At 37.9% G+C, this 25,820-nt stretch overlaps 1 protein-coding gene across 1 annotated transcript in view; it reads right to left on the reverse strand.

Annotated features, from left to right (window-relative positions):
* Positions 1-25,820, reverse strand: part of LOC136876544 (mitogen-activated protein kinase 15) — a 103,919-nt gene that overhangs the window by 70,135 nt on the left and 7,964 nt on the right. Inside the window, exons 3-4 of the mRNA XM_067150584.2 lie at positions 2,701-2,828; positions 1,779-1,939 (exon numbers count right to left, since the gene is read on the reverse strand). Of these exons, the coding sequence (XP_067006685.2) occupies positions 1,779-1,939; positions 2,701-2,828 (289 nt within the window). The remainder of the gene's footprint in view (positions 1-1,778; positions 1,940-2,700; positions 2,829-25,820) is intronic.

Genomic DNA, 25,820 nt, shown 5'->3' on the forward strand with positions numbered 1-25,820 from the left:
CCGTTAGTCTCTTTGTTATGGTTTACCTTTCCTCCCTTCATGTTAAAACATTGTCAATACTATGCAGCCAAGATTCGTAAATGGAGCTTGTCATTCATGACTTCGGGGGTTGCTTTTGTACGTGACCAATAATTCACACCTGAGAAACAGCAACGCTTCGTTGATTTTCCGATCACTAAAAGTTTTAGTTTATCTGTTCCCATCATGTTAGCTCCCAGCATCAGTAACCCTTTCTTTACTTGTTAACCCTAGACCGGGCGCGCCAATTTCTGTCACACTACTGGGCGCTGTTGACTGTCAACCAGTTGCGTACCAGTGGTTTACAGGCTTCCAATCGCATAAACATTTCATTTAATGGCATTTTATCGTATGTTTCAATGTTATTCTCTAAATAAAACGAAAAAACTTGTGAATGTGATTAATATGGATGTACTTCAAATGGATAATCATGAACACTTGAACTAATTATGATAGGGACATGAATACTGCGCCTATTTAAAATGACTTAAGCAGTAGATACATCATTAAATTAAAATAATGGTCATATTTTAATATTTGCACTATTATACAATGAAATGATCGGATATGATAGCAAAAAAGTGACTGGATGAAAAATAAACTTTGTTGCCATGTCCAAGAAATCTTTGACATCTTAGCCCCCAAGCAATGCCATAATTTCACTGCGGTTCACAAATTTAGCATCGTGCTCACGGCTGTAATTCACTTCCTCCCGCTTCCTAGAAATTTACAAATTAGTCCAGTATACTAATAGTTCAACCATCTCAACTGCATGAAACAGCCAATTTCTGTTAATACCTTCCTTGCCTCCCCTTCCCTTCCGGTCCTGGCAGTATTTTTACAATATTCCTTCCGTCTACCCTCGAAAGTTTTGAAAAGTCCATCGTGGACCACATTGCTCCTCCATCTCTCCCGAAGATAAATTCCCTTGCGTTATCGTCTTCATAGATCTCACTATTCGAATTGGCCTCCTGCTCCGTATCACTTATGATCCTGATACGATATGTTTATAATTACCTACTCCCCACCTGAAAAATCCGAGGCAGAGTCTTCTATTTCATCGGCCAACTGGCTCAAAATGCCAGGTATGTCTTCATCATTGACAAAACGAGACCTAAAATATAAATACTACAGTAGATGCAATCAAGCCTGACTTTGCCTAATTACCCGAAAAATATAGAGGAAAAGAAATTTTAAAGAAATAAATTTTACTTACATGACCAGGTATACGGTTGACTGTCAACCAGCTTCGGGTTCCAAGAGTTCGCTCGAAGTAATCACACATGTATCGCTTCCACTGTTGTCGAAACTCAACTGAACTGAAGGTCAAGAGTGAGAGCAAAGGTACTAGTTGCAAGGTTGTGAAAGACTGACAGTTCTAGGAATTACGGCGTAAAATAGCACACTGGTTGACAAAAACGAGCACGCCTGGTCTAGGGTTAACCGTTTCTCACAAACCACAAGTGCCATGTTGTACAGTTAATGTTGCACAAACTGAGTTAGAGTATTTTTTGCTTCAAGGGGGGAAATGTTTGCTTCGAGAAATCGAGAAATTCATGTAACAATTTCGAGTAATAGAGAAATAAGTACACATGAAGAATAGGGCAAACTGCTGGGATATTTATACTACTTTGCGATACTGATAATTCTAGTATGGAGATTTGAGATAGAGGTTCAACTAATTACAAGCAAATGTATGTTTCAGGAATAAGGTAGGCTATATCAAATTATTATGAAGTCAAAACTTAATGTAAACTTACCATTTGGAACCAAGGAGAGCCTCTGGTGCAAGATACCATGTTGTGCCGCAAAACTGAGTAAGATCAGGATCATTTCCTGTATATTCTGATTTAATAGAACGAGCAAGTCCAAAGTCTGAAATTCTTGCCTGATGATTTCTATTAATGAGAACATTAGCTGGCTGTAAAGAATAAAGAAATTATCAAAATTTCACCAACATTCCAATGATTACATATGTTAATGATATAAAGGATACTTCTTCACACTTAATTCCTGATGTTTGTAGATTATGTAAAATCTCTTTACAAGAGTTCATGAACCCAGTAACTCTTGGAATAAAAGACCTCAATCAACATGTTTTTGTTTGAAAGGTTAACAGTTTATCTGTATTTTGGTTTTCATCTCATACATGTGCCAAAACAGGTTTTTTTCTAAAAACTGCTCAAGTATAAGAAAATGCAATTTGAAAAGAAAAGTTTGTGCAAGTAGTTTTTAACAGGCTCCTGTTTTAACACGAAAAAAATCTAGGCAGTGTACTAAATACTCAGATTAATGATCCTAGTTTTACATTATCAGACCTGCCTCATTTTCTTTCACTACATGTCCTAGGCATGATGGTATCATTAAACAAAGGTGCCAACATTTCTTACTAAAAACTATCAACTAATCTAAAATAAATCTTAAACATGGCCTTTTCAAAAAAATTTAAATTTCAGGTAATTTCAAAATTGTTGCTAATTTTCAACTACTTCTGTTTTAATCAATTTTTTTAAACCTAAAATTTTCCAAGAATTGCTGTTGTCCAAAAATGCAGAAAATGCACACTTTCCAAATTTGAGCTCAATCGGTGAAGTAGTTTATACGTGAAAGAAGTACATTTGTAAGGATATTTTACAAAAACAAAACAAAACCTAATGCTGTAACGATGACTCAAACACTTACTTTTAAGTCACGATGAATAATGTTTCCAGAGTGGACGAACTGCATACCCTGCAGTAGCTGAGCCATTACTGCAGGGATGTACTCCCGGCGCAACTGTCCATCCCGAATGAATTTATGCAGGTCAGAATCTGAAAAGATTCATCATATTATGGTATTTTATTAGCATTAAATTAACAATATGATTGAAAATGAATTATATGTAAACAAAGTACAAAAAGCTTTTGATTCTTTGATTATAGCAACATGATGGTAATTATAATTCACTTTGAGAAGCATGTGTCTAAAAATAATTATCTTTAAAATTAGTAATATAAGATCTACCTTCGTTCTATTTTATTTTACACTGGAATATTCTTACATATTTCAGCAGAAAATTAAATTGTTTATCTGCCACCTATTAGCAAATTTTAATATACTCGTTCTCTCATATGTCAAAAATTAAATTATTTTGTGATGTGGTTTTTACAATTGGCTTTACGTTGCACCGACACAGATAGGTCTCAGGGTGACAATGGGATATGAAAGGCCTAGGAGTGGGAACTAAATGGCCGTAGCCTTAAGGTACAGCCCCAGCATTTGCCTGGTGTGAAAATGGGAAACCACGGAAAACTAACTTCAAGGCTGCTGACAATTTGGTTCGAACCCACCATCTCCCGGATGCAAGCTCACAGCCAAGGGAAATATGGGACTTAGCGAATAAAGAGGGTTCACACTATTAATTCCCATTCAACTTGGTATGGAGGTGACTGATTTTCTAAAACTATATTCTTCAGAACTATTTTGGTACTTAATATTTTGGATCTAGTCACCCCTCTGTAGTATAAGCTTAGCCCCTGCAACTTTGGGTCATAAGCCCATGTAGGATCTTAAGTATTTAAAAAGGAGCACTAGTTTTTCTTCTAGCATTTTGTTCATGGACGATTGTCTTAACCTTTTCTTTTGTACCTACACTAAGGTAATTTGGAATGGACATTTATCACCCCTGTTTAAATTATTTATAGACAAGTGTGTAATAGATTCAAGCATTCATGGCAGTAAATACTGTATTTTGAAGTTTATCTGGTGTAAATTTGGCAAGAAATGTGTGCCTCTGAGAGGCTGGACTTTCAAAAATTTTGAAGCTCAGTTTCATAGGATGTGAGTGAGTGGAGCAAATATGCTCTTTGAAATAGTGTGCTTTAGAGCTCATTGTTTGTAACTTAATGTGCCAATAATTTTCCCTATTGTACCTGATTAATGGACTTCTAGTCCAATCTTGTTATATGAGCTGACAAACTCATGAACTTATTTGTTGTTGCTTATTCAGATATCTATCTGAAATTTAAAATGAGGAATAAAAAAAGGAAAGAAATAAAATTTCAGAATTTAGTGTTTTAAATTATGCTTTGATCTTTTCTCTGTCCACCCATTCACTCTGGCACTGTCTTGCACCTTGGTAAACCACCAAAAACACTAACAACAGCCTAAACTGAGTGTCAGCCTCAGAAATGGTTAGGGTTTACCCTGCTAAATGCAACATGCAGTTCTTGTGCTGGGGGAGCTGTGATAAGTGGGTAGCCAATAAGCATTTGATGTTGGAGAGGCAACAGTGCAGAAGTGTCAACACCCCAACCTGGCAGGAGCTGGACAAGGGAAACTCAAAATAATGATTAAGACACCTATGAAACTCAAATAAGAGGACATCTAACCATATATTTTCTCCTTATTGACAAATACACGAGTTCTTTCACAAGACCACTTGTCCATAGATCAAAGTTTGAGACGTTCCCCTCAGAAAGCTTAAGTTTGTAAAACACCATATCCTGCCCACAAGGTAATCTAATTGTCATAAATATGTCATCTCTCAACATTTGTACCAATCAGCTAGACAATGTTACTATATTCATGTACTGAATTAAATTGGCGAGAACAATTCGGTGAAATTTCACCAGAAGACATAGAATGATAGGTCATCTTAAGACACCCAGGCTTTGTTCAGTTTGAGGGAAGTTTTTGTTTTCCTATTTGCTTTACGTTGCACTAACACAGATAGGTCTTATGCCAACTATGGGACAGCAAAGGCCTAGGAATGGGAACGAAGCGACCGTGGCCTTAAGGTACAGCCCCAGCATTTGCCCGGTGTGAAAATGGGGAAACCATGGAAAACCATCTTCAGAGCTGCCAACAGTGGAGTTCAAACCCACTATCTCCCAGATGCGAGCTCACAGCTGCACGCTCCTAAATGCACGGCCAACTCTCAGTTTTGAGGGAAGTGTAGATGGTAAAAACAGCAGGAGTAGGCCAAGGTATGAAAATGACAAAAGGTTAGACTATGTGTAGGATGTAGTAGTTGTGCAGAAATTAAACAGCAACAGAAAGGATGAAATGAAGAGCTGCTACAAATCAGTCTATAGACACACATTTAGGCTACAATATTGCTTATGTTGTGTAAACTTGTCAACGAATTGTGAATTGGTGATTCTTCTAACAAGCAATAAATTACCATTTTAGTGGTCTTCTGCTGTCACCTTAGTAATATTGAGAAAGTTTCCTGTACTGAACAAAAGCCACCTCAACGACTACATTTGAACTGAACACTTACTCTGGTTGTACTTGCTATGTAGTAGGATGAGGGAAATGCTGCATGCAATAATTCAGTGGAAGCAGGAGAAGCATTGCTTCTTATATTTTTGTGTGTTAGAGAGTAAATGCCAGATAATGATTTTCATGAATAAAAGTACAGAAATTATTCTCTCTCTCTCTCTCTTTCTCTCTCTCTCTTTCTCTCTCTCTCTCTCTCTCTCTCTCTCTCTCTCTCTCTTTCTCTCTCTCTCTCTCTTTCTCTCTCTCTTTCTCTCAAGACATTTTTAACGCTCAGTAATAACCTACTAGAACATCTTTCATGAGAAGAGTGCTGCTTAAATTCAGAGAATTTAGTACAGATAATATCCTGACCCACATTCCTTGACATTTAGCATTAGAGTAGCCTCCTGTGGTATTCATTAAGCACTTCTGTGAAATGTTGTTCTGAAAATTAAGTAGCATGAAGAGGGGGAGAGCTTTCATGTTATTGAGGGTGGTTTGGCTTTTTTTTTTCATGAAAATGCCTATAGCTTCTTTAACGTCCAAAGATTTGCTTTTATTTTCAGTGTGTAAAGATTTGATTGAAGTAGTGCGAGTTTTATACATGCTCTCCGAAGGCTGATTCTATCTAATCACATTGTTAATAGTACCGTGATATTGATTTTACATCTCGCTAACTACTTTCACCATTTTCAAAGATGCCGATGTACCAGAATTTCATCCTGCAGGAGTTCTTTACCATGCCACTAAATCTGATGCAAGAGTTGACTTATTTCAGTACCTTCAAATACCACCGGACCGAGTCAAGATTGAACCTGCCAGGCTGGGCTTGCAAGACTAATGTTCAGACTGGCTAACTGCATTTTTTGTGTTCTTATTTCATCAAAATTACTGTTGCATTTACTTCCTGATACACAATATATAAGATGACAAATCATTTCCCATAACATTTCCCTCCCCACTTTCCTTCCCCTCTCCACAGAACCAAGTTATTGCCTCCAGCATTCCCCTCACCCCCAACTGCAACAAGGGAACAGGCTTCAGTCCAAATGTAGGTACGGAGGTAACTGACAATCGGCAGCTTAGTTTAAGTACAGAAAACTTTTCCAAAATTAATGAAGTAAGAGTGGAGGTCTACTAAAATCATAATGCCTCACTTATAACATCAATTCACAATTCATTAACAAGTGTATGCAACTTAAACTTTTTTTTTTTTTTTTTTTACATATATACGAGTCATTGGAAGCGATTTGATAAAATCTAAGGATTTTCTTGTAGAATGAAACGTGTCATTCCTTGTTTATTAATGTGTTATTTTATAGGTGTGTTGTAAGTAGTGTTTTCGACAAACTGAAAAGCTTTGAAATTACAGAATGGATATGACAAGGCAAGAACAGCATGTGTACATCAAACTGGCTGTCTGCCACGGTTGCAGTGTGAAAATGTCAGAGCTTGTGGAAGCTGTGGGGAATAATGCCCTTCCATGCTAAACTAGTTGCAAGATTACCAGTAGCGAAGTGCAAGAGTCCATAAGATCTGTTAAGTGCCCAGACTGATTTATCACATGCAGTTATTACCCAGTGCATAGACATGAAGATTGAGATATACAAGTTACAAGCAAAAACAAACACTGATAAATGGATCACCCCACAGCATTTTATGGGAAGACCATCTGCATAAAATTGCATGCACTTGCTGACATGCAAAAGTGGACACTATGCCATATGCTCTGACCACTTTGTATGCTACCGGCAGGAAGGCAAGCAAATGCTGAGAGAATAGTGACCCTGGATGAATTTTGGACCAGGGCATATGAACCAGAGCTCAAAAGCCAGCCTGTGCATTGGCAACGTGGAGGATCACCACAAAGAAGTTCCGGCAAATCCCTTCCTCCAAGAAGCTGATGGTCACTGTGGCTTGCGTCAGAGGCAAGACCATGTCACGGTGATTATTACAGAACCTTCCTGAAGAGACCCTTACATTGTGCCATTGGGGACAAATGCATGGATGTTCTCAGTGTCATCCTCCTCCTCCACGACAACACCAAACTGCATGCGACACAGGCTTTACGCAGCTGCCATACTCACCAGACTGGTCTTGATGTGATTTTCACCTCATCCCGAACATAGAACCATTGCGTGGGAGCACGAGGACATAGCCAATGGTGTTAAACACCAAACTAAAAAATGTACACATGGTGTGGCAACTTATTTGATATTTCCTGCATCATTGGCAATATGTGGACAATCTAAGGGACTACTATGAGGGTTTACTGTAAATGTCATTGCAATCTGAGAAACATTCAGCACAAGGATTTCATGGCTGACACTTCCCTTGCTTTATATCCTACACATAGTAAACATTATTCACACATTCCACAGCACCTTACTGTCCACTCCAGTCTGTATATTTCCATTTGTTTGGTAGATATCACATCCGTGCTGAAGAAATAGTTGCCATGACTTGTGCCCAAATGCCAATAATACTAATAAAAACATTCAATCCCAAGTAATTTACTCTCATTTTGACATAGCTCCAGCACTAAAGATTGATCAAAATTGTTGAAATTCAGTTTGATTAGAAATTTGGGACACTAGAAATATGCAGGGAGGGGAGAGAGTATCATTATCCTTATTCACAGTACCATATCAGGTCCCCCTGACGTTGGCAATCGCTGTGGCGAATGCAGTACGATCTCTTCAGATAGTACCATATCTGAAGTACTTATTTGATTATTGTTTGGCCGAAGGAGCTATACCAGATGAATGGAGAGTTGCTATAGTAGCCCCTGTGTATAAAGGAAAGGGTGATAGACATAAAGCTGAAAATTACAGGCCAGTAAGTTTGACATTCATTGTACGCAAGCTTTGGGAAGGCATTCTTTCTGATTATATTAGACATGTTTGTGAAATTAATAACTGGTTCGATAGAAGGCAATTCGGTTTTAGGAAAGGTTATTCCACTGAAGCTCAACTTGTAGGATTCCAGCAAGATATAGCAGATATCTTGGATTCTGGAGGTCAAATGGACTGTATCGCGATTGACCTGTCTAAAGCATTTGATAGGGTGGATCATGGGAGACTACTGGCAAAAATGAGTGCAATTGGACTAGACAAAAGAGTGACTGAATGGGTTGCTATATTTCTAGAAAATAGATCTCAGAGAGTTAGAGTAGGTGAAGCTTTGTCTGACCCTGTAATAGTTGAGAGGGGAGTTCCTCAGGGCAGTGTTATCGGACCTTTATGTTTTCTTATATATATATATATATATATATATATAAATGATATGAGTAAAGGAGTGGAATCGGAGGTAAGGCTTTTTGCGGATGATGTTATTCTCTATAGAGTGATAAATAAGTTACAAGATTGTGAGCAACTGCAACGTGACCTCGAAAATATTGTGAGATGGACAGCAGGCAATGGTATGTTGATAAACGGGGCTAAAAGTCAGGTTGTGAGTTTCACAAATAGGAAAAGTCCACTCAGTTTTAATTACTGCGTTGATGGGGTGAAAGTTCCTTTTGGGGATCATTGTAAGTATCTAGGTGTTAACATAAGGAAAGATCTTCACTGGGGTAATCACATAAATGGGATTGTAAATAAAGGGTACTGATCTCTGCACATGGTTATGAGGGTGTTTAGGGGTTGTAGTAAGGATGTAAAGGAGAGTGCATACAAGTCTCTGGTAAGACCCCAACTAGAGTATGGTTCCAGTGTATGGGACCCTCACCAGGATTACCTGATTCAAGAACTGGAAAAAATCCAAAGAAAAGCAGCTCGATTTGTTCTGGGTGATTTCCAACAAAAGAGTAGCGTTACAAAAATGTTGCAATGTTTGGGTTGGGAAGAATTGAGAGAAAGAAGAGCTGCTCGACTAAGTGGTATGTTCAACAATGATAAAGGTGTTTTAATTTATTCCACCTATTCAATACTTATATTATCACGTATAGTTGTTACATAATTAAATTCTTAGTTACATGGGACATGTTTCGCCCTCAATTAAGGGCATCTTCAGCCTAAATACAATAATCAAAAATACAACTAAATTAAAAGTGGACGTTAAATACAATCATCAAAAATACAACTAAAATAAAAAGTGGAAGTTAAAAGTTTAGTCTGTTCTTATTCTATTTGTGCTTCTGCCTTACTTACTACGAATTTCATCAACGGCCTTGAAAAGATTGTATTCATGACAATCAAGTTTATGCTTGTGTACACGCCCTCATGTCGTTGGCTTTTTATTACTACCACTTTGATTTTCCAATATTTTATATGAACTGTTTTAATTCGAATTTTAATAGAAGTTTTAGTCTCTGACAAGATTATAGTTTAATCATAAGACAGTTTTCCATTAGCATCTTTTTATTTTATCATTTTTCACAATTTTATTGTTCTGAATTTTAAGAACAGACTAAACTTTTAACTTCCACTTTTTATTTTAGTTGTATTTTTGATGATTGTATTTAACGTCCACTTTTAATTTAGTTGTATTTTTGATTATTGTATTTAGGCTGAAGATGCCCTTAATTGAGGGCGAAACATGTCCCATGTAACTAAGAATTTAATTATGTAACAACTATACGTGATAATATAAGTATTGAATAGGTGGAATAAATTAAAACACCTTTATCATTGTTGAACTGTTAAATTTTCAATACGGACCTAAAATGAGGTTTATAACATGTAAGTGGTATGTTCCGAGCTGTCAGCGGAGAGATGGCGTGGTATGACATTAGTAGACGAATAGGTTTGAATGGCGTCTATAAAAGTAGGAAAGATCACAATATGAAGATAAAGTTGGAATTTAAGAGGACAAACTGGGGCAAATATTCATTTATAGGAAGGGATGTTAGGGATTGGAATAACTTACCAAGGGAGATGTTCAATAAAAATTCCAATTTCTTTGAAATCATTTAGGAAAAGGCTAGGAAGGCAACAGATAGGGAATCTGCCACCTGGGCGACTGCCCTAAATGCAGATCAGTATTGATTGTTGTTGTTGTCTTGCTAGTTGGAAAAGTCTTTCAACACTGAATTCCAGTCCATTCTTTGATGTTTCCAAGCCATGATGTTCGCCTCCTCCCGACACCTCTTCGACCCTGTATTTTGCCTTGTACAATCCGCTGTTAAGATGAGGTAACTCATTTCTAAGGATGTGGCTAAGGTAAAAGATCTTCCAGTGTTTTATTGTTTCAACTAGTTCCCAACTTGCTCTTGCCCTTCTCAGTACGTCTCGGTTCGTTAGTCATGCAACCCACGAAATCGTGAGCATCCTGCAGTGGATCCACATTTCAAAGGCTTCCAAGCATTTCACTGATATGTTCTTGAGAGTCCATGTTTCCACACCATATAGCAAGGCTGACCATATATATCACTTGACCATCCTCTGTCTAAGTTTTAAATTTAAGTAGTCATTGCAAAAGAAAGGTTTCATTTTTATAAATATTCGAGCTATTGCTATCCTCTGCTTCACTTTCTCAGGATCAAGTTAAGTGACAATGGCATCCAGATATTTAAAAGTGGTTACTCTCTCAATCTGTCGGTTGTTTAGTTGTAAGATTGCCTCAGCATTGGCACGTCTGCTGAAGATCATGAACTTGGTCTTGTTTACATTTATTTTTAGCCCCATGTCTTCACTTACTGCACTAATATTATTGAGCAGGAGTTTGAGGCCTTCAAAATTGTCACAAAGATGACTATCATCTGCATATCTTATGTTATTAATTATGCCACCATTTACTTTTATTCCATATTGTTGATTTTCTAAGAAAATTTTATCCAAGTAAAGGTTGAATAACAATGGAGATAAAACAACCTTGTCTAACTCCTTTCGATGGCTACCTCGTTTGTAGTTTGATTTCCAATTTGGACAATGGCCTTTTGTCTCCAGTAAATATTTTCAATAATGCGGATATCTTTGCTGTCAACTCATATCCTTCAGGACTTCTACAAGTTTTGGATGTTGTACTCTGTCAAATGCCTTTTTAAAATCAATGAAACAAGCAAACACTTCTTGCTGTTGATCTAGACTGTTCTGAATTAGGATATTTAGTGCAAACAATGCTTCCCTTGTACCAAAAGGATTTCTGAACCCAGACTGTTTCGTCAAGGTGTTGTTCACACTTAGTCTTGATTCTGTTATGTATTACACAAAGGAATACTTTAAGTGTGTGGCTCATGAGGCTTATTAGCCTATAATCATTACACTTACATGCCTTTTGCTTCTTTGGCGACATGATGAATGTAGATAACAGCCAGTCAGATGGGATGTCTCCAGTATTATATATAGTTTTGAACAACTTTACCAGGAATTGGATTATGTCTTCAATCATCTTAAGAAGTTCTACAGGGATGTTATCTGGACCTGGTGATTTCTTGCTTTTTGAAACTTCACAGCATATAGCACTTCTGATTTAAGAATGTCAGGGCCTTCACAATTAGCTCGTTGGTTAGTTTCCTCACCTCTCTGATCACAGAAAAGTTCCAGATAATTTTTCCAAGTATTCAAAACTTCTTCATTAATTTAATAGGCCTGTCTGTGGCATGAACCAGTACAGAAAGGTTACATTTTCTTTACATGCCAGCTGTTTCCTTTAATTTTCGATGTATATTGAACAGATCATGTTTAGAGTGAAAGATTTCCATTTCCACACATTGTTCTTTCATCCCGTTCTCTTTTGCAGCATGTATTTCTTTCCTTATGTGGCATTGTAATTTTTTGTATTCCTCTGCATCATTTTTTACTAATCTTCATTGTTCCAATAGTTCAAGAATATCATCTGTCATCCACTTCTTTTTCTTCATTGGATGTATCTTTTGATCTTTGTTTTGAACTCTACCCAACTTTTATACTGATTCCAAAAATCATTTGCTGTTTCACAGTTATTGGTATTGATTTCTTTTAAATGCCTATGCAAATCCTGAGCAATTTTCTGCTGAGTTACACAATTTTTTAGGTTAGGGGTAAGTAGTACCTTTCTTCTAGGCTTATTCTTCATGATTTTCAGATGAACTCTTACATTAGCTATCAATGGAATTTCTGAAATTCTTATTTATCAGAATGTAATCAGTTTGGTTCCTCGTTGAGTCAGGATTCTGAGGATCATCTTTAGGAGCTTTCCATGCGTATAAACAATGTTTTGAAAGTTTGAACCATGTATTGGTGAGAACCATTTGATGTTCTACACAAAATTTGTACAGCTTTTCCCTCCGGTCATTGCATTTACCAAGCCCAAATTCGCCTACCAAGTCAGAACAATGCCCTTAACCAATTTTTGCGTTGAAATCACCCATTATGATAGTTATTTCATCCTTCTTCAGGTCTTTAAGAACAGTTCCAAGTTGTTCGTAGAATGTTTCTACTTCGTCATCATACTTGATGTCCGCTGTTTGTGCATATATCTGCAAGATGTTTACGTTAAAGGGTGAACATGAAAGTTCTAATAACATGATTCGATCAGAAACTGGTACAAGGTTGCTGACATACTTCGTAAGTTCAGAAAGATTCTGACTCCATTTCTATGATTTTTATCATTATCTTCGCTACCAGAGTAATAGAATGTACCACCATCACAATGACATTCACCTGCACCAGGCCAGCAAACTTCACTAATTCCCATTAATGGTGTTCTTAATCTAACCATTTCCTTGATAAGATTGTTAAGCATGCCAGCTGCATAGAGACTTCTGATGTTCCAAGTCCCCATTCTTCTTGCGGAATTCACTAATTTGAACCGGGAGATTCTTAGCACCCCTCGCCCATTTAAGGGCTGCCCAGGACTAGAAGCCGTTTCTTTCTGATTTCTTGCCATAGTGATTTCCTGGGAATTTATACCAGTGTGGTTTCCCCTTGCCTTCACTGGTGTAGACTCAGCCGCCCCTAACATGGAGAACAAACGCTGTTGGTAGCCGCTCCTAACATGAAGTACAGATGCTACCTGATGGATTCTAGTGGCATTTCCTCCACTAAAGGACGATCACCCTCCTAAGGGAGCTCCTCCGCCATAAGCCGTTGGCTCTTTTAGGGTGTCAGGTTATTTCCTGCCACCCAAAAGGATTTAAATGACCTGTTTTGTATATGATTTGGTCTCATTAACTCTGAAATCACAAAAAAAAGGAATGGATATTGGTTAGATTTCTAAAGATTTATCATCCGACATCTTGCTTTCATATAACAATAGTTCAAATTCCAAAAGAATAACTCTGAAAGGAGGGCCCAAAATTTGAAGTTTGAATTCTTTTTGAAAACTCAGTGTTAACCATCTAAATATCAACTCCAACCCCTCATGTAGAGTACCTTTAGCAGGCTCTTTCGAGACGCCTGTATTATGGTACTAGTCGTACAACCCTTAGAGACAAAATTGTGTGCTTCATGTAGACTTGAAAATGTAAATTCAGACCCATGATGTGTTTATCATTGAACAGAATCTTACACCTGACAATGGTCTTAGGACAATAGAAAAATTATATTTGTATGAATTACCAAGAACTACCATGGGTTGAAACATATTTTCCAGTATCATTGGAAAGAGCAATTCAATTAGGACTGACCTGTGCCATCACAACCCCTCAGGCAAACTTCATACATTAAGACAGCACAGATGTACGACTGACAAGAGCAGGGGCAGACTGATATGGAATAATACAGTGTGTTACAGTTTGTGCATGTTCTGGCTGTATAATTATCCGTGACACTAGATGACCGAACAGGTAAGTTACTTTGCAATATGACTCATTTCTTAATGTTATTGCAGCTGTATTGAATTAACTATCTAATGCATCTCATTTCTCCCTATGACTTGTGTTGTGCAACACTCACCAAAACCTACCAGAGCAGTCCTTCACCTGTCCTCACCCTTAATTTTTTTAATACATACATACGTATTTTGTGTGTAATTTATAGGGCCCGAATGTTTGCGACCTAAAAGTGTTAGAAATATGCAAGCAGGATGACTTTAAAAAGTGTTATGTGACTAGGCCTAGTATAACAAATATTTGCTAACATTTTCAAAATCTTCAAAATTGGCCGCTGTTTCAATTAACATTGAAAATATAATTTTAAAATCCAGCTTATTCAATAATAAATATGTCATAATATTAATTTTTATTCAGTATTTTGAATTTACTTAATTACTAACTCTAGACTCTGCACAGAATGAAATGTTGCATTTTGATGGGCAATCAGAAAGAATTACAATAGCAAATTTTAAAGTTTTCAAATAGGAACGATCTTTATTTTCACTCAACATTTTGTAACAGAAAAGACTATTCAACATAGCAGGATGTTATTTGGACATATCTGAAATACGTCACTACCTTCCTGACGCTTTCTATGCATTTGTCTCTTTCTGTACAGATTACCCCCTAACTCTCAAACATATTTCTAAGAAAGATAATTATAAAAAAAATACAGACTGCAATTAGGAGATGTGAAAAATCCATCTGAGACAACTACACGCAAAAATGGAATAAAAAGATGGACATACGCTAAAAAGAAATTCACGGTGAAATATGACCATAGCCGACTACAATTACAAGCCAGAGTCATGTAAGTTTTGCAACGTGCAGCGGAGGCCAAGGAGGAAGCTATCCGTGCATTTTGATGTGTAGAGAACTTCATCTTGTGTATTGTTTTATGTTTCACAGATATGTTCGAGTTTATCAACAAGGTAAGTGATCAAATAAGGATATGTAGAACCTATTATTGAAATATGTGAAGGCGCAGCAGGGTTGGGTAGCTTGACAAATTCAATCCTTACTCATACATACATACATAATCATTATAGACTTATGCCTTTCAGCGTTCAGTCTGCAAGCCTCTGAATTTACTAAACGTCGCCACAATCCTCGATTTGCAACTAGTGTTGTGGCATCATTTAGTTCTATACTTCTTTAAGTCGTTAGAAACAGTCTAACCATCGTCGCCTTGGGCTACCTCTACTTCTCTTACCCTCCATAGCAGAGTCCATTATGCTCCTTGGTAACCTATCCTCTTCCATTCGCCTCACATGACCCCACCACCGAAGCTGGTTTATGCGTATAGCTTCATCCATCGAGTTCATTCCTAAATTACCCTTTATCTCCTCATTCCAAGTACCGTCCTGCCATTGTTCCCACCTGTTTGTACCAGCGATCATTCTTGCTACTTTCATGTCTGTTACTTCTAACTTATGAATAAGATATCCTGAGTCCACCCAGCGCTTGCTCCCGTAAAGCAAAGTTGGTCTGAAAACAGACCAATGTAAAGATAGTTTCATCTGGGAGATGACTTCCTTCTTACACAATACTGTTGATCGCAACTGCGAGCTCACTGCATTAGCTTTACGACACCTTGATTCAATCTCACTATATTACCATCCTGGGAGAACACACAACCTAAATACTTTAAATTATCGACCTGTTCTAGCTTTGTGTCACCAATCTGACATTCCATTCTGTTGAATTTCTTACCTACTGACATCAATTTAGTCTATTTACAACACATATTGTAAATAAACTAACATTTATTTGTATCGAAAAGGTGGACCCGTTTAAGTTTCCTATCTTCCATTCTCAGTTCAATACGGACAAAAATGAAATTCTTAGATTTAAATCAATTTATTCTTCGAGAAGCTAATTTTCATACCATACTCATTGCACCTATTTTCAAGTTCCAAGATATTAGACTGCAGGCTTTCAGCACAGTCTGCCATTAAGACCAAGTCATCAGCATAGGGCAGACTGCTTACTACATTTCCACCGAACTGAATCCCTCCCTGCCATTTTATATCTTACAGTAGATGATCCATGTAAACTACAAACAGCAAAGGTGAAAGATTACAGCCTTGTATAAACCCTGTAAGTACCCTGAACCAAGAACTCATTCTACCATCAATTCTCACCAAGGCCCAATTGTCAACATAAATGCCTTTGATTGATTTTAATAATCTACCTTTGATTCCATAGTCCCCCAGTATAGCGAACATCTTCTCCCTCGGTACCCTGTCATATGCTTTCTCTAGATCTACAAAACAAACTGCCTATTCCTTTCGTAGCATTTTTCAATTATCTGGAGCATACTGAAAATCTGATCCTGACAGCCTCTATGGTCTGAAACCACACTGGTTTTCATCCAACTTCCTCTAAACTACTGATCGCACCCTCCCTTCCAAGATGCCAGTGAATATCTTGCCTGATACACTAATCAATGAGATACCTCAATAGTTGTTGCAATTCTTCCTGTTCCCTTGCTTATAGATGGGTGCAATTACTGCTTTTGTCCAATCTGAAGGTACCTAACCAACAATCCATGCTAATTTTACTACCCTATGAAGCCATTTCATCCCTGCCTTCCCACTATACTTCACCATTTCAGGTCTCATTTCATCTATCCCTGCTGCCTTATGACAATGGAGTTCATTTACCATCCTTTCCACTTCCTCAAGCATAATTTCACCAACATCATTTTCCTCCTCCCCATGAGTTTGGCTGTTCACAACACCACCAGGATGATTTCCTTTTACATTGAGAGGATGTTCAAAATATTCCCTCTACCTCTCCAGTAATTCCTTGGGATCTATTATGAGTTCACCTGAATTACTCAAAACACTGTTCATTTCCTTTTTCCCTCCCTTCCTAAGATTCTTTATTACTGTCCAGAAAGGTTTCCCTGCTGCTTGACCTAGCCTTTCCAGGTTGTTACCAAAATCTTCCCACGACTTCTTTTTGGATTCAACAACTATTTGTTTCACTCTGTTTCTTCCATCTACATACAACTCTGTCTGCCTCAGCCCTTGTTTGGAGCCATTTCTGATAAGCCGCCTTTTTACGTTTACAAGCTGCTCTCACTTCATTCCACCAAGATGTTTGCCTTTTCCGATCTTTACACACAGTTGTTCCTAGGCATTCCCTTGCTGTTTCTACTACAGCATCCCTGTATGCAATTTTCAGATTTAGTGTTATGTTTTATTGGTTGGAATCGAACCCGTGATCATGGGTTGGACACCACCACTCGTCCCGAGGAAGCTAATTAACCAGTGAAAGATGGGTACAACTGCTGTAAAATTCAATATTTTTACTTAATAATAATAATAATAATAATAATAATAATAATAATAATAATAATAATAATAATAATAATAATAATAATAATAATAATAATTATAGTGCATGGCATCTGTATAAGCTTGGTGGTGACCTAGCGAGGATAAAACGAATGACGATGTCGTAAACACCCACTCCCCAAGCCAGGGAAATTAACAGTATGAGGGGGTTGATTCTAAAAATTGAACCCAGGCCATCGAACCAAAGGCAAGAATTCTATCCATTCAGCCACAAAGCTAGCCTGCAGTTTGCTAAACCTATCTCAACTGATCAGGTGTTGAGTATTGGCAGTGGCAGAGACCAGCTTGTGAAGCAGTCTTGACAACACAGCAGGCTTTTCCGTTGGCTATTGGCTATTGGCTGCAGCTAAAAATGCTTAAGGGTTGACGTTCACTAAACCAACTATCAAAAGGAGGTAACGTCAGTCCAGTGGTAGCCCACGTCTTGATCCCAGCATACGCCACTGACGTGTTACATAGAAAACTTTTTATACGCAGCAAGGCCGTACCGAAGAATTAGAAGGGGGGGGGGGGCAGGGTCAAGAGCTTTCAGCAATTTAGAAAAACTGACTGCTATGTTGTAACTTAGTGTTTTCGATTGACAGGAAATCTTTGGAGTTACAAAATGGATGTGACGAGGCAACAAATTCATTGGCCGGCGTTACCAACCACGGCAAAAGAAGACTACAGATGCTCACGAAGTTTGAAAGTGTCATGGCGTCGGACGGTAACCTTACACTTCCTCAATTCCTCCTTTAATCTAGAGGCTTACGGAAAAAAAAAGGTCATTTATTAGCTTTAACGTGTTTTTGCACATCCAGACCAATCTCGGCTATGAAAACAGTGGCCACACTCCCTTCGAGAGTTTCTTACCTCGTAGGCAACGCCTCGACTTACCTCAAAGCTACTAATGGAAACCTAAGGATTAAACGAAATATTCGCGCGCGCCACATAGTGTTACCTCGCGTTACTAATTGAGGGGTGTAGATGCAAAACTCACATTCTCCAATTTTTTAAGGTATTGAGTTATGCATATCACCATGTTCGTCTTGTAAAGGCGCATCGAACTGTGGTGGTAGTTTGAACCAAAACCCACATTATAAGACTGAAAAAAAAAAAAAATACTGAAAATGGAGTTTTGAAACATAAGTCACATTATCCAACAGATGTTTTGCAGCAAAATTCACACTCTCCATTACAACCAATCAGAGAGCGTGTGGTGCGCCCAGAGCATCATGGGATTGTCTTCACTCTGTTGATGTTTTGTTCACCTCACTCTTAGCATTAACCTCTCAGTTTACGCAGCAAGTTTTTAATTAATTAATCTTACGGCTCATTGGTTCTTACTAGTTCATGAACTAATTTACTGCACAATGGAGGAAGTAGTTCAGCCATCAACTGGTCGTACAAGGAAGCAGAAAAAGACTTCTGAGAAGTGGACACGAAAGAAATCCCAATTAGCAAGGTTAGTTTTGTAGCTGTAGCGAGGTTAGATTTGTGGCCTTGTATACCTTTTTAATAAACCAGAACCAAGAAAAACATTGTCAGGATTTAAATATGAAAATGCTAATATTTTTCTTTTTTTAGGTATTCAGCGAATGGTTTGCCGGGATTCCCAACTTGTAACCACAATGGGGGAAAATTTAAGTGCACAACGGTTCCTTTACAAGACATTCGACGGTTTCATAAAAACTTCTACTCCCAAAAAGATAAAGTGTACCAAGATAACTTTATTCTGAAGTTTACCTCATCAGTGGAAGTTAAAAGAAGAAGACCAACTTCTGGACGCTACAAAAAGACAATCCGTGAGGACCAAATACTTCATAGGCTCGAAAGACAAATCCATGGTTCCTGTATGTCTTAACACATTCAAAACCGGGCAGCTTAGCAAAGAAAACAGGAGGTGACAGGGTTTCTACTAAAAATTTGCCGAAGAAAGAATGTAATGAATTTTATAAATAAATTCAAATGTTCAGAGCCTCACTACTGTGCCAAACACACGGACAGGAAATATCTTTCTGCTGAGTTGAACATTTAAAAAAATGTGGAAAATGTATAACCGTTCACTCACAGAAGGTCAGAGTGGTTTGAAAGTAACACAGTGGTACTTTAGATCTATTTTTAACAAAACATACAATCTTGGCTTTGGCTCACCAAGGGTGGACGTTTGCTCTACTTGCCTGCAGTTAGATGAACGATTAAAACATGCAGGTCCAAGTGAGGAAAAGCAGCAGATTATCACTGAAAAACGTGTGCACAAGTTACGTGCTAAGATATTTTATACATCACTCAAATGCACTGACCCAAAAATTGTGACTTAGTTATGATTGCCAAAAGAACTTACCCCTGCCAAAAGTACCTGATCAAGCCGCGTGCTACAGTAGGCAAATTTATCTTCATAACTTCACCGTGGTTAAAGGAGATTCAAACAGTAAACTGACTTCAGTAAATGTGACAGCCTACATTTGGACAGAAAACGAGTTTGGCAAAGGATCAAACGAAATTGCTTCTTTGGTTTTTGATACACTCATAGCAACAGAAATGGAAAGCCCTATTACTACTGCGCGATTAGTGTGTGACGGATGTGGAGGCTAAAACAAAAATTCTATTGTCCTGGGCCCTGTTTCATAAAACATCTTTCACTAATATTATTAGTAAGAAACCAATAATATTAACTAATAATATTAGTATTATGTTTCATAAAATTATTAGTTAATATTATTATTTATTAGTTTATGAGTCAAAATTATTAGTAGATGTTCCTAATAATATTAGTAAATTGTTTCATAGACAACATGACTAATAAAAGTTACTCATATTATTAGGATTATTTCCATGAGTGTATTTTGACTCATAATTCATATTATTAGTGAAACCAAAGTGAGCGGTATTTTAATATTTTGGCTTAAAATCATGAAGATCACTGAAACGGTCGACTCTGATTCAAATAGTGATAAGGAATGAGTGTAGGCATTCACCGTTCAATAAATGTTACGTCAAAAACAGCCTGTACTGACATGTAACAAACATATGAATACCGGTACAATGGGAGATTTAGGTTAGATTACATAACTTTTGAGTATTTGCTTGATAGGATTGGTAGGTAATAGAATGTTCCACTGCAAGGAATGAAGCATAACCTTAAAATAGCAGCTTCGCATTGCACTCCACCGGTTGGTAGTGATACACAGTATCATTGTGTTTCTCTAGTGCAGTTCTGCTCGGACACTCCTACTATCTTTTAAAGTCTTGGCTTATATCACCAGTAAACTGGTGATGATTATTGTTTTAAGAGGAAGTAGGCTACGACTAGGCAACCATCATCTATAATAACACTAATGAGATAGGAAAATGGAAAGGATCCAACATTTTGAAAAATGAAGGTATCGGCTAAAGAAAGAGAAGGGCGTGAAAATGAAAGACTCTCGGCCTCGCAACCTAATACTGTCAGGGTTGGAAAAGAAAAAGCATTGACCAAGGGAGGTCAGATAGGATAGATTGAAGTGAGGAGCCTGGCAGAAGTAAGTTGAAGCAATGGCAGGACTCATCTCAGTTCCCCATGTTCGCCAACACACGCTCCTAAGTTGAGAGCCCTGGGCCCCCTTATAGTCGCCTCTTACGACAGGCAGGGGATACCGTGGCTGTTATTCTACCGCCCCCACCAACAGGAACAGTAAAAAGAACAAGGAGAGTTGTAGTATGCAAAAGGCTGAAAATAGGTGACGCTTTAACTCAATCACTTTCTTCAAAGAAATTTTCTTCTCTCATTATTTTCACTTCTTTTATTCATTTTCATATGTATTGAAGTCACAACATCGAAAATATCAAGTGAGCCTTTTGAACATGTGGATTAATAGTCGGTTGTAGTCAAGCTTTAGTCTACTGCTAGGAACAAACCCAAACCAAGAACATATGCAACAGACCGATTCTAACCTCCATTTGTACCAGTTGACTAATGAACTAATATTATTAGTGAATATATTTTATTAGTCATGTGTAAATCTTTATGAAACAGAATTTGGTTAACTAATAATTATTTTTATGAGTTCTAATATTATTAGCTAATATTAGTTAGTTTTATGAAACAGGGCCCTGGCCATGGCTTGCCACTGGCTTTCCAAACTTGCGCCGAAAAATGTAAGAACAGTGGAACTTTATTTTCCTATAACAGCCCACAGTTTTCTGCCACCAGACCGAGTGTTTGGGGTAATAGAAAAGTCTATAAGGAAAAAAGAAGTGATTTACAAACCATCAGAGTACTGTACATTGATATTATTAGTGAACATGCTAAAGTAGTTAAAGTTGGCATTGACTGTCAAGTGTTTGACTGGAAAAAAGAAAGACATTTATGAAGAAACTGGCGCAATTTCACTTTCAACTTGGGGCCTGCAGGAGGATTGTTCTGACAAGAACTAAAGCGAAGCACGTACGTGTTAGGGGAGAGTACACATACAAGTCAGACCTTGGAGTGCCCAAATCTCTAACCAAGCCAAGGAAACTGCTTTCTAACACGAGTCCTAATGTTGTTCCTGCGTCAAACACAACAAAAGAAACCAAGAAGGTTGATGTCAACAACTTGTTGACGAAACATTACGGGGACCACTGGAGAGATAACGAGGAGTTGCTATTTTACAAAAACATTATTGATGGGGCTGATGACACTGAAGAGGAACCCGTTTGTGAGCCGGCTGAAGAAGTCTGTGTCATTAATGTGTAAAACCTGTAGTCTACTGAAGTTTATAACATTTTAGATATTGAAATTTGTTCATTTCTTAATGCTTTGTTTCTATTTTGCTAACACAGCCTATAACAGCATACCAACCCACGATATCTTCCTTGGTTCGTTTTCAATGTTAAACCGTTTTGCTTCATAACTAACATTATCCATAAAAGTTTGTTGCAAAACTCACAGTTGACCACAGTTTTGTTCAAAACTCACGTTGTCTGAATTTTACTTTAAAATTACAAAAGAGCCCTCTTTAAACAAAGCTTTGCAGTGTGGGCAAACACTTCATATTGAAACAAACTTGTATAAAAAAAAAAAAGTACAATACCATGGCCTTCAACATTAAACAGTTTTTCGCCTTTTTCCAAAAGTTTGGAAAAGTGGAGAATGTGAGTTTTGCATCTACACCCCTCAATTGCGGAATAACCTCGAGCTTTATCCGACCACACTGTCAACTATTGCTCTCTTCCGATCCTGACTTGATTAGGTTTGCGAGGCTTTGAGAGTAATCTTCATCCCTTGTGGGCTTTTCCTTTCCTTTGCTGATGCCTTTATTCTTCCAAGGTCAGGCATGGTCGACCTCTCTGATTAGTGTTAAGATTGTTGCCCAATAATAATAATAATAATAATAATAATAATAATAGGCAGTGCGTGGTATTGTTGCAGGGTTGCACAAGTCCCAATAATTGTGTTTCATTTGTCCTCTTCTAATGGTTTAGTTTAATTAAACATATATTCGAAAACATGTTAAAAATCAACCATCTCTGGTCATTCACTGTACTAATGCTTCGTAACGGACCAATAAACGCTGCCGACTTCGAATCAAACTCAGGGGGGTTTGCTTTCCTACGACACCGAGTTTCACCCTTTATTTCATCTCAACCAGATGTGCAGGTCGCCCATGGGTGTCAAATAGTAATACGTGCACCAGGTGAGCTGAGCATGAAGTATGTCTCCCGGTCATGGCTGCTATTTCAGATGACTACCAGCCGTAAGACATAGCCTGCACGGTTGCTATGGTTACACTTCCAGTCACGATTTTGTCGCGTTATGTTAAATTTTCAGCTGTAAGATATTTATGACAAAAATAGTGTAGAGTTTCCAGAATATTTGGAACAAGTTCATCCTCAAGCTTCTCCAATTTGTGCAACTTCATTCCATTCGATATTCCTCTCTTTTGGATATCAGCGAACTGATGATCCTTGTTTAAAGGGGACTAACATATAGATCATCGGCCCCTAATGGTAGGAAATTAGATGAAATGCAATAAGATGAAAGTCCAAAATCCTCCACTGACCAGAATTCAAAACATGAGGACAAAAAATGAATGGATGGATATGAATTTAATCTGTGGATCAGACCCACAATGCCCCACATTCCCAGAAACTAGCGTTAAACAAGAGTATTACTGACCAAGGAACAGCTTCTCAAGCACAATACTGACTAAGCTTTTAGCCGAAACAGGTCCAAAATCCAAGTCATCGGTCCCTCATAAGGGTACTTATCGCTAGGAAAATAGAACCATGCTATGTGTCATGCAGTACTAATCAAAAGTAATGTAGACTCGCGGTATTCCACACGTCATGGTACTACTCAGAGGTAATGAACTTCGCACATGTAATACAGACCTATAGTGTTTCGCATATTGCAGCGCCATTTACAGGCAATGCAAACCTATGGTTTTCATCACGTAAGTGTACTACATGTAATTAATCTCATAATGGAACCGTATTGAGGATAATCTATTAAAATTATAAAATTCTTTTATTAACAACCACCCACTCAATACAATATAATACACTCATTGAATTGTAAAATAATCATGAGGTGTCTTAAAAAATGGCTTAAATAACGGGACATGTTTCGTTCGGCATTGCGAACATCATCAGCCGTTAGTACAAAGACTAAGGTCAGGGCCCTGAACTTAAGTGATTAAAATTGTTGAAAGAATAACAATGTCGTAATAAAAAGTAATATAACATTAGACTTAATTAGTAACAGTATGTACAGGTCAACACATTATCTCAAGATATTTCTTTTTTGCACGATATCGTTCAGTAAGAAATAATGGAAGGATTATTTAGTCGTTCTTGTACCAGTGAAGTTCGAGGACAATCTTAAGTTTTCATTTTAAAATGTCCGTACAGCAGAAGCATTTATCATCTTGAGACTCGTATAAATACTCACAAGGCTATTATGACATTTGGAAATATTAACTGCACTGTTTGTAAGAAGGTGGCTGTAACACCGAAGGAAATTTCGACAGTAAAACTGGTGACTAGGGGCATACTTATTTGCCAACATGGTATCAAGTGTCGAGCTGCATTTTTCATGAACTGTATGAAAAAGAAGTGCTCTTCGCACGACAAACTCAATTCAGAACCTACTCAAATGTTTCGTTAAAATTATCCGCACTTCATACAGCCACATAATGTACTATATTTTTACCGCTTTTCATGCACTTGTGGGGTTGTGGATGCGAACTGTGGATTTGGTCCTGTTCTACGAACGGATGCCCTTCCTGACGCCAACCCTATATGGAGGGATGTAACCACTGGCGTGGTTTCTATGGTGGTTGGGAGTGTAGTGTGTTTGAATATGAAGAGTAGAGTGTTGGGAAACACCAACACCCAATCCCCGATCAAGAAGAATTAAATGCCATTAGAATCCCCGACCAGACTGGAAACTGAACCCCTGATCCTCTGAAGCGAAGGCTTCAATGCTGACCATTCAGCCAAGGAGTCTGACAGCCACAATTTACTATATGGGGTCTAAATTTGATCTGTATTGAGGCCCCTAGCAGCACGGGATCCATAGGCGGTAGTTTACTCTGCCTATTGGGTAATCTGACACTGGTCCTTTTAGATTGTTTAGCAAATGCAAAGATGTACTTTTTTCCGTCATGTCTAGGCGTAGCGATGAAAACTTTCAGAATAAATTATTTTGCAAAGTAAATGGCAAATTCTTGGAAATGCTTAAGTCTAACTAAAATAAAAATTGTTGGAAAATTAATTTTGGAAGTACCAAGGTATCATGTTTATAGTCTTAATATTGAAAGATGCATTCTGACAGTTATTAGAGGATGGCCCCTTGCCTGGGTGGGGAGAAGAGAGTAGAGCGGTATGGGTGCCATGGAAACCCACTGGTTACCATGGAGATAAGCCTGGCAGCAGACTCATGTTGCTTGTAGTTTCCGAACTTCTCATTTCTGAGTTAGTGTACGTACAACAGAACTCAGTGGTCTGAACGAACGATTGAACAAGCGAGTTGGAAGAGAAGGGAAGGAGAAAGGAATGTGGCAACACCGTGTAATGCTCTTCCCACAAGCACTATCTGTCAAAACGCTTCTTTTAATATTACGGGTATAGTATGATGATCACCACTTACTGTGTATATGCTAAAAGAAAAAATGAAGTATGGTAAAATCCTTTTCATTTAAAACGTTGGTATTATTCCAGCCCTCTGTGGAAAAAAAAGGGCCGTTTCCTTAACACTGCAGTTCTGTGAAGTAATTGCAACTAACTTTACTGATTACTTACTGGAAAAGTAATTGGTAAACGTAGAAGTAAAATAACATTTTTGTTGTAGGCCTACTCATCACTGGCCGTACGTTTGAAAGTCATAGATCAAGTGATTTTAAAAATATTGCTGTTAGGCATCAGCGTTTTACAATGAAATGAAATGGCGTAGGTATGGCTTTTAGTGCCGGGAGTGCCTGAGGACAAGTTCGGCTCGCCAGATGCAGGTCTTTTGA

This window comes from Anabrus simplex, chromosome 6 (genome assembly GCF_040414725.1).
Source record: "Anabrus simplex isolate iqAnaSimp1 chromosome 6, ASM4041472v1, whole genome shotgun sequence".
In the NCBI taxonomy this organism is placed as follows: domain Eukaryota; kingdom Metazoa; phylum Arthropoda; class Insecta; order Orthoptera; family Tettigoniidae; genus Anabrus; species Anabrus simplex.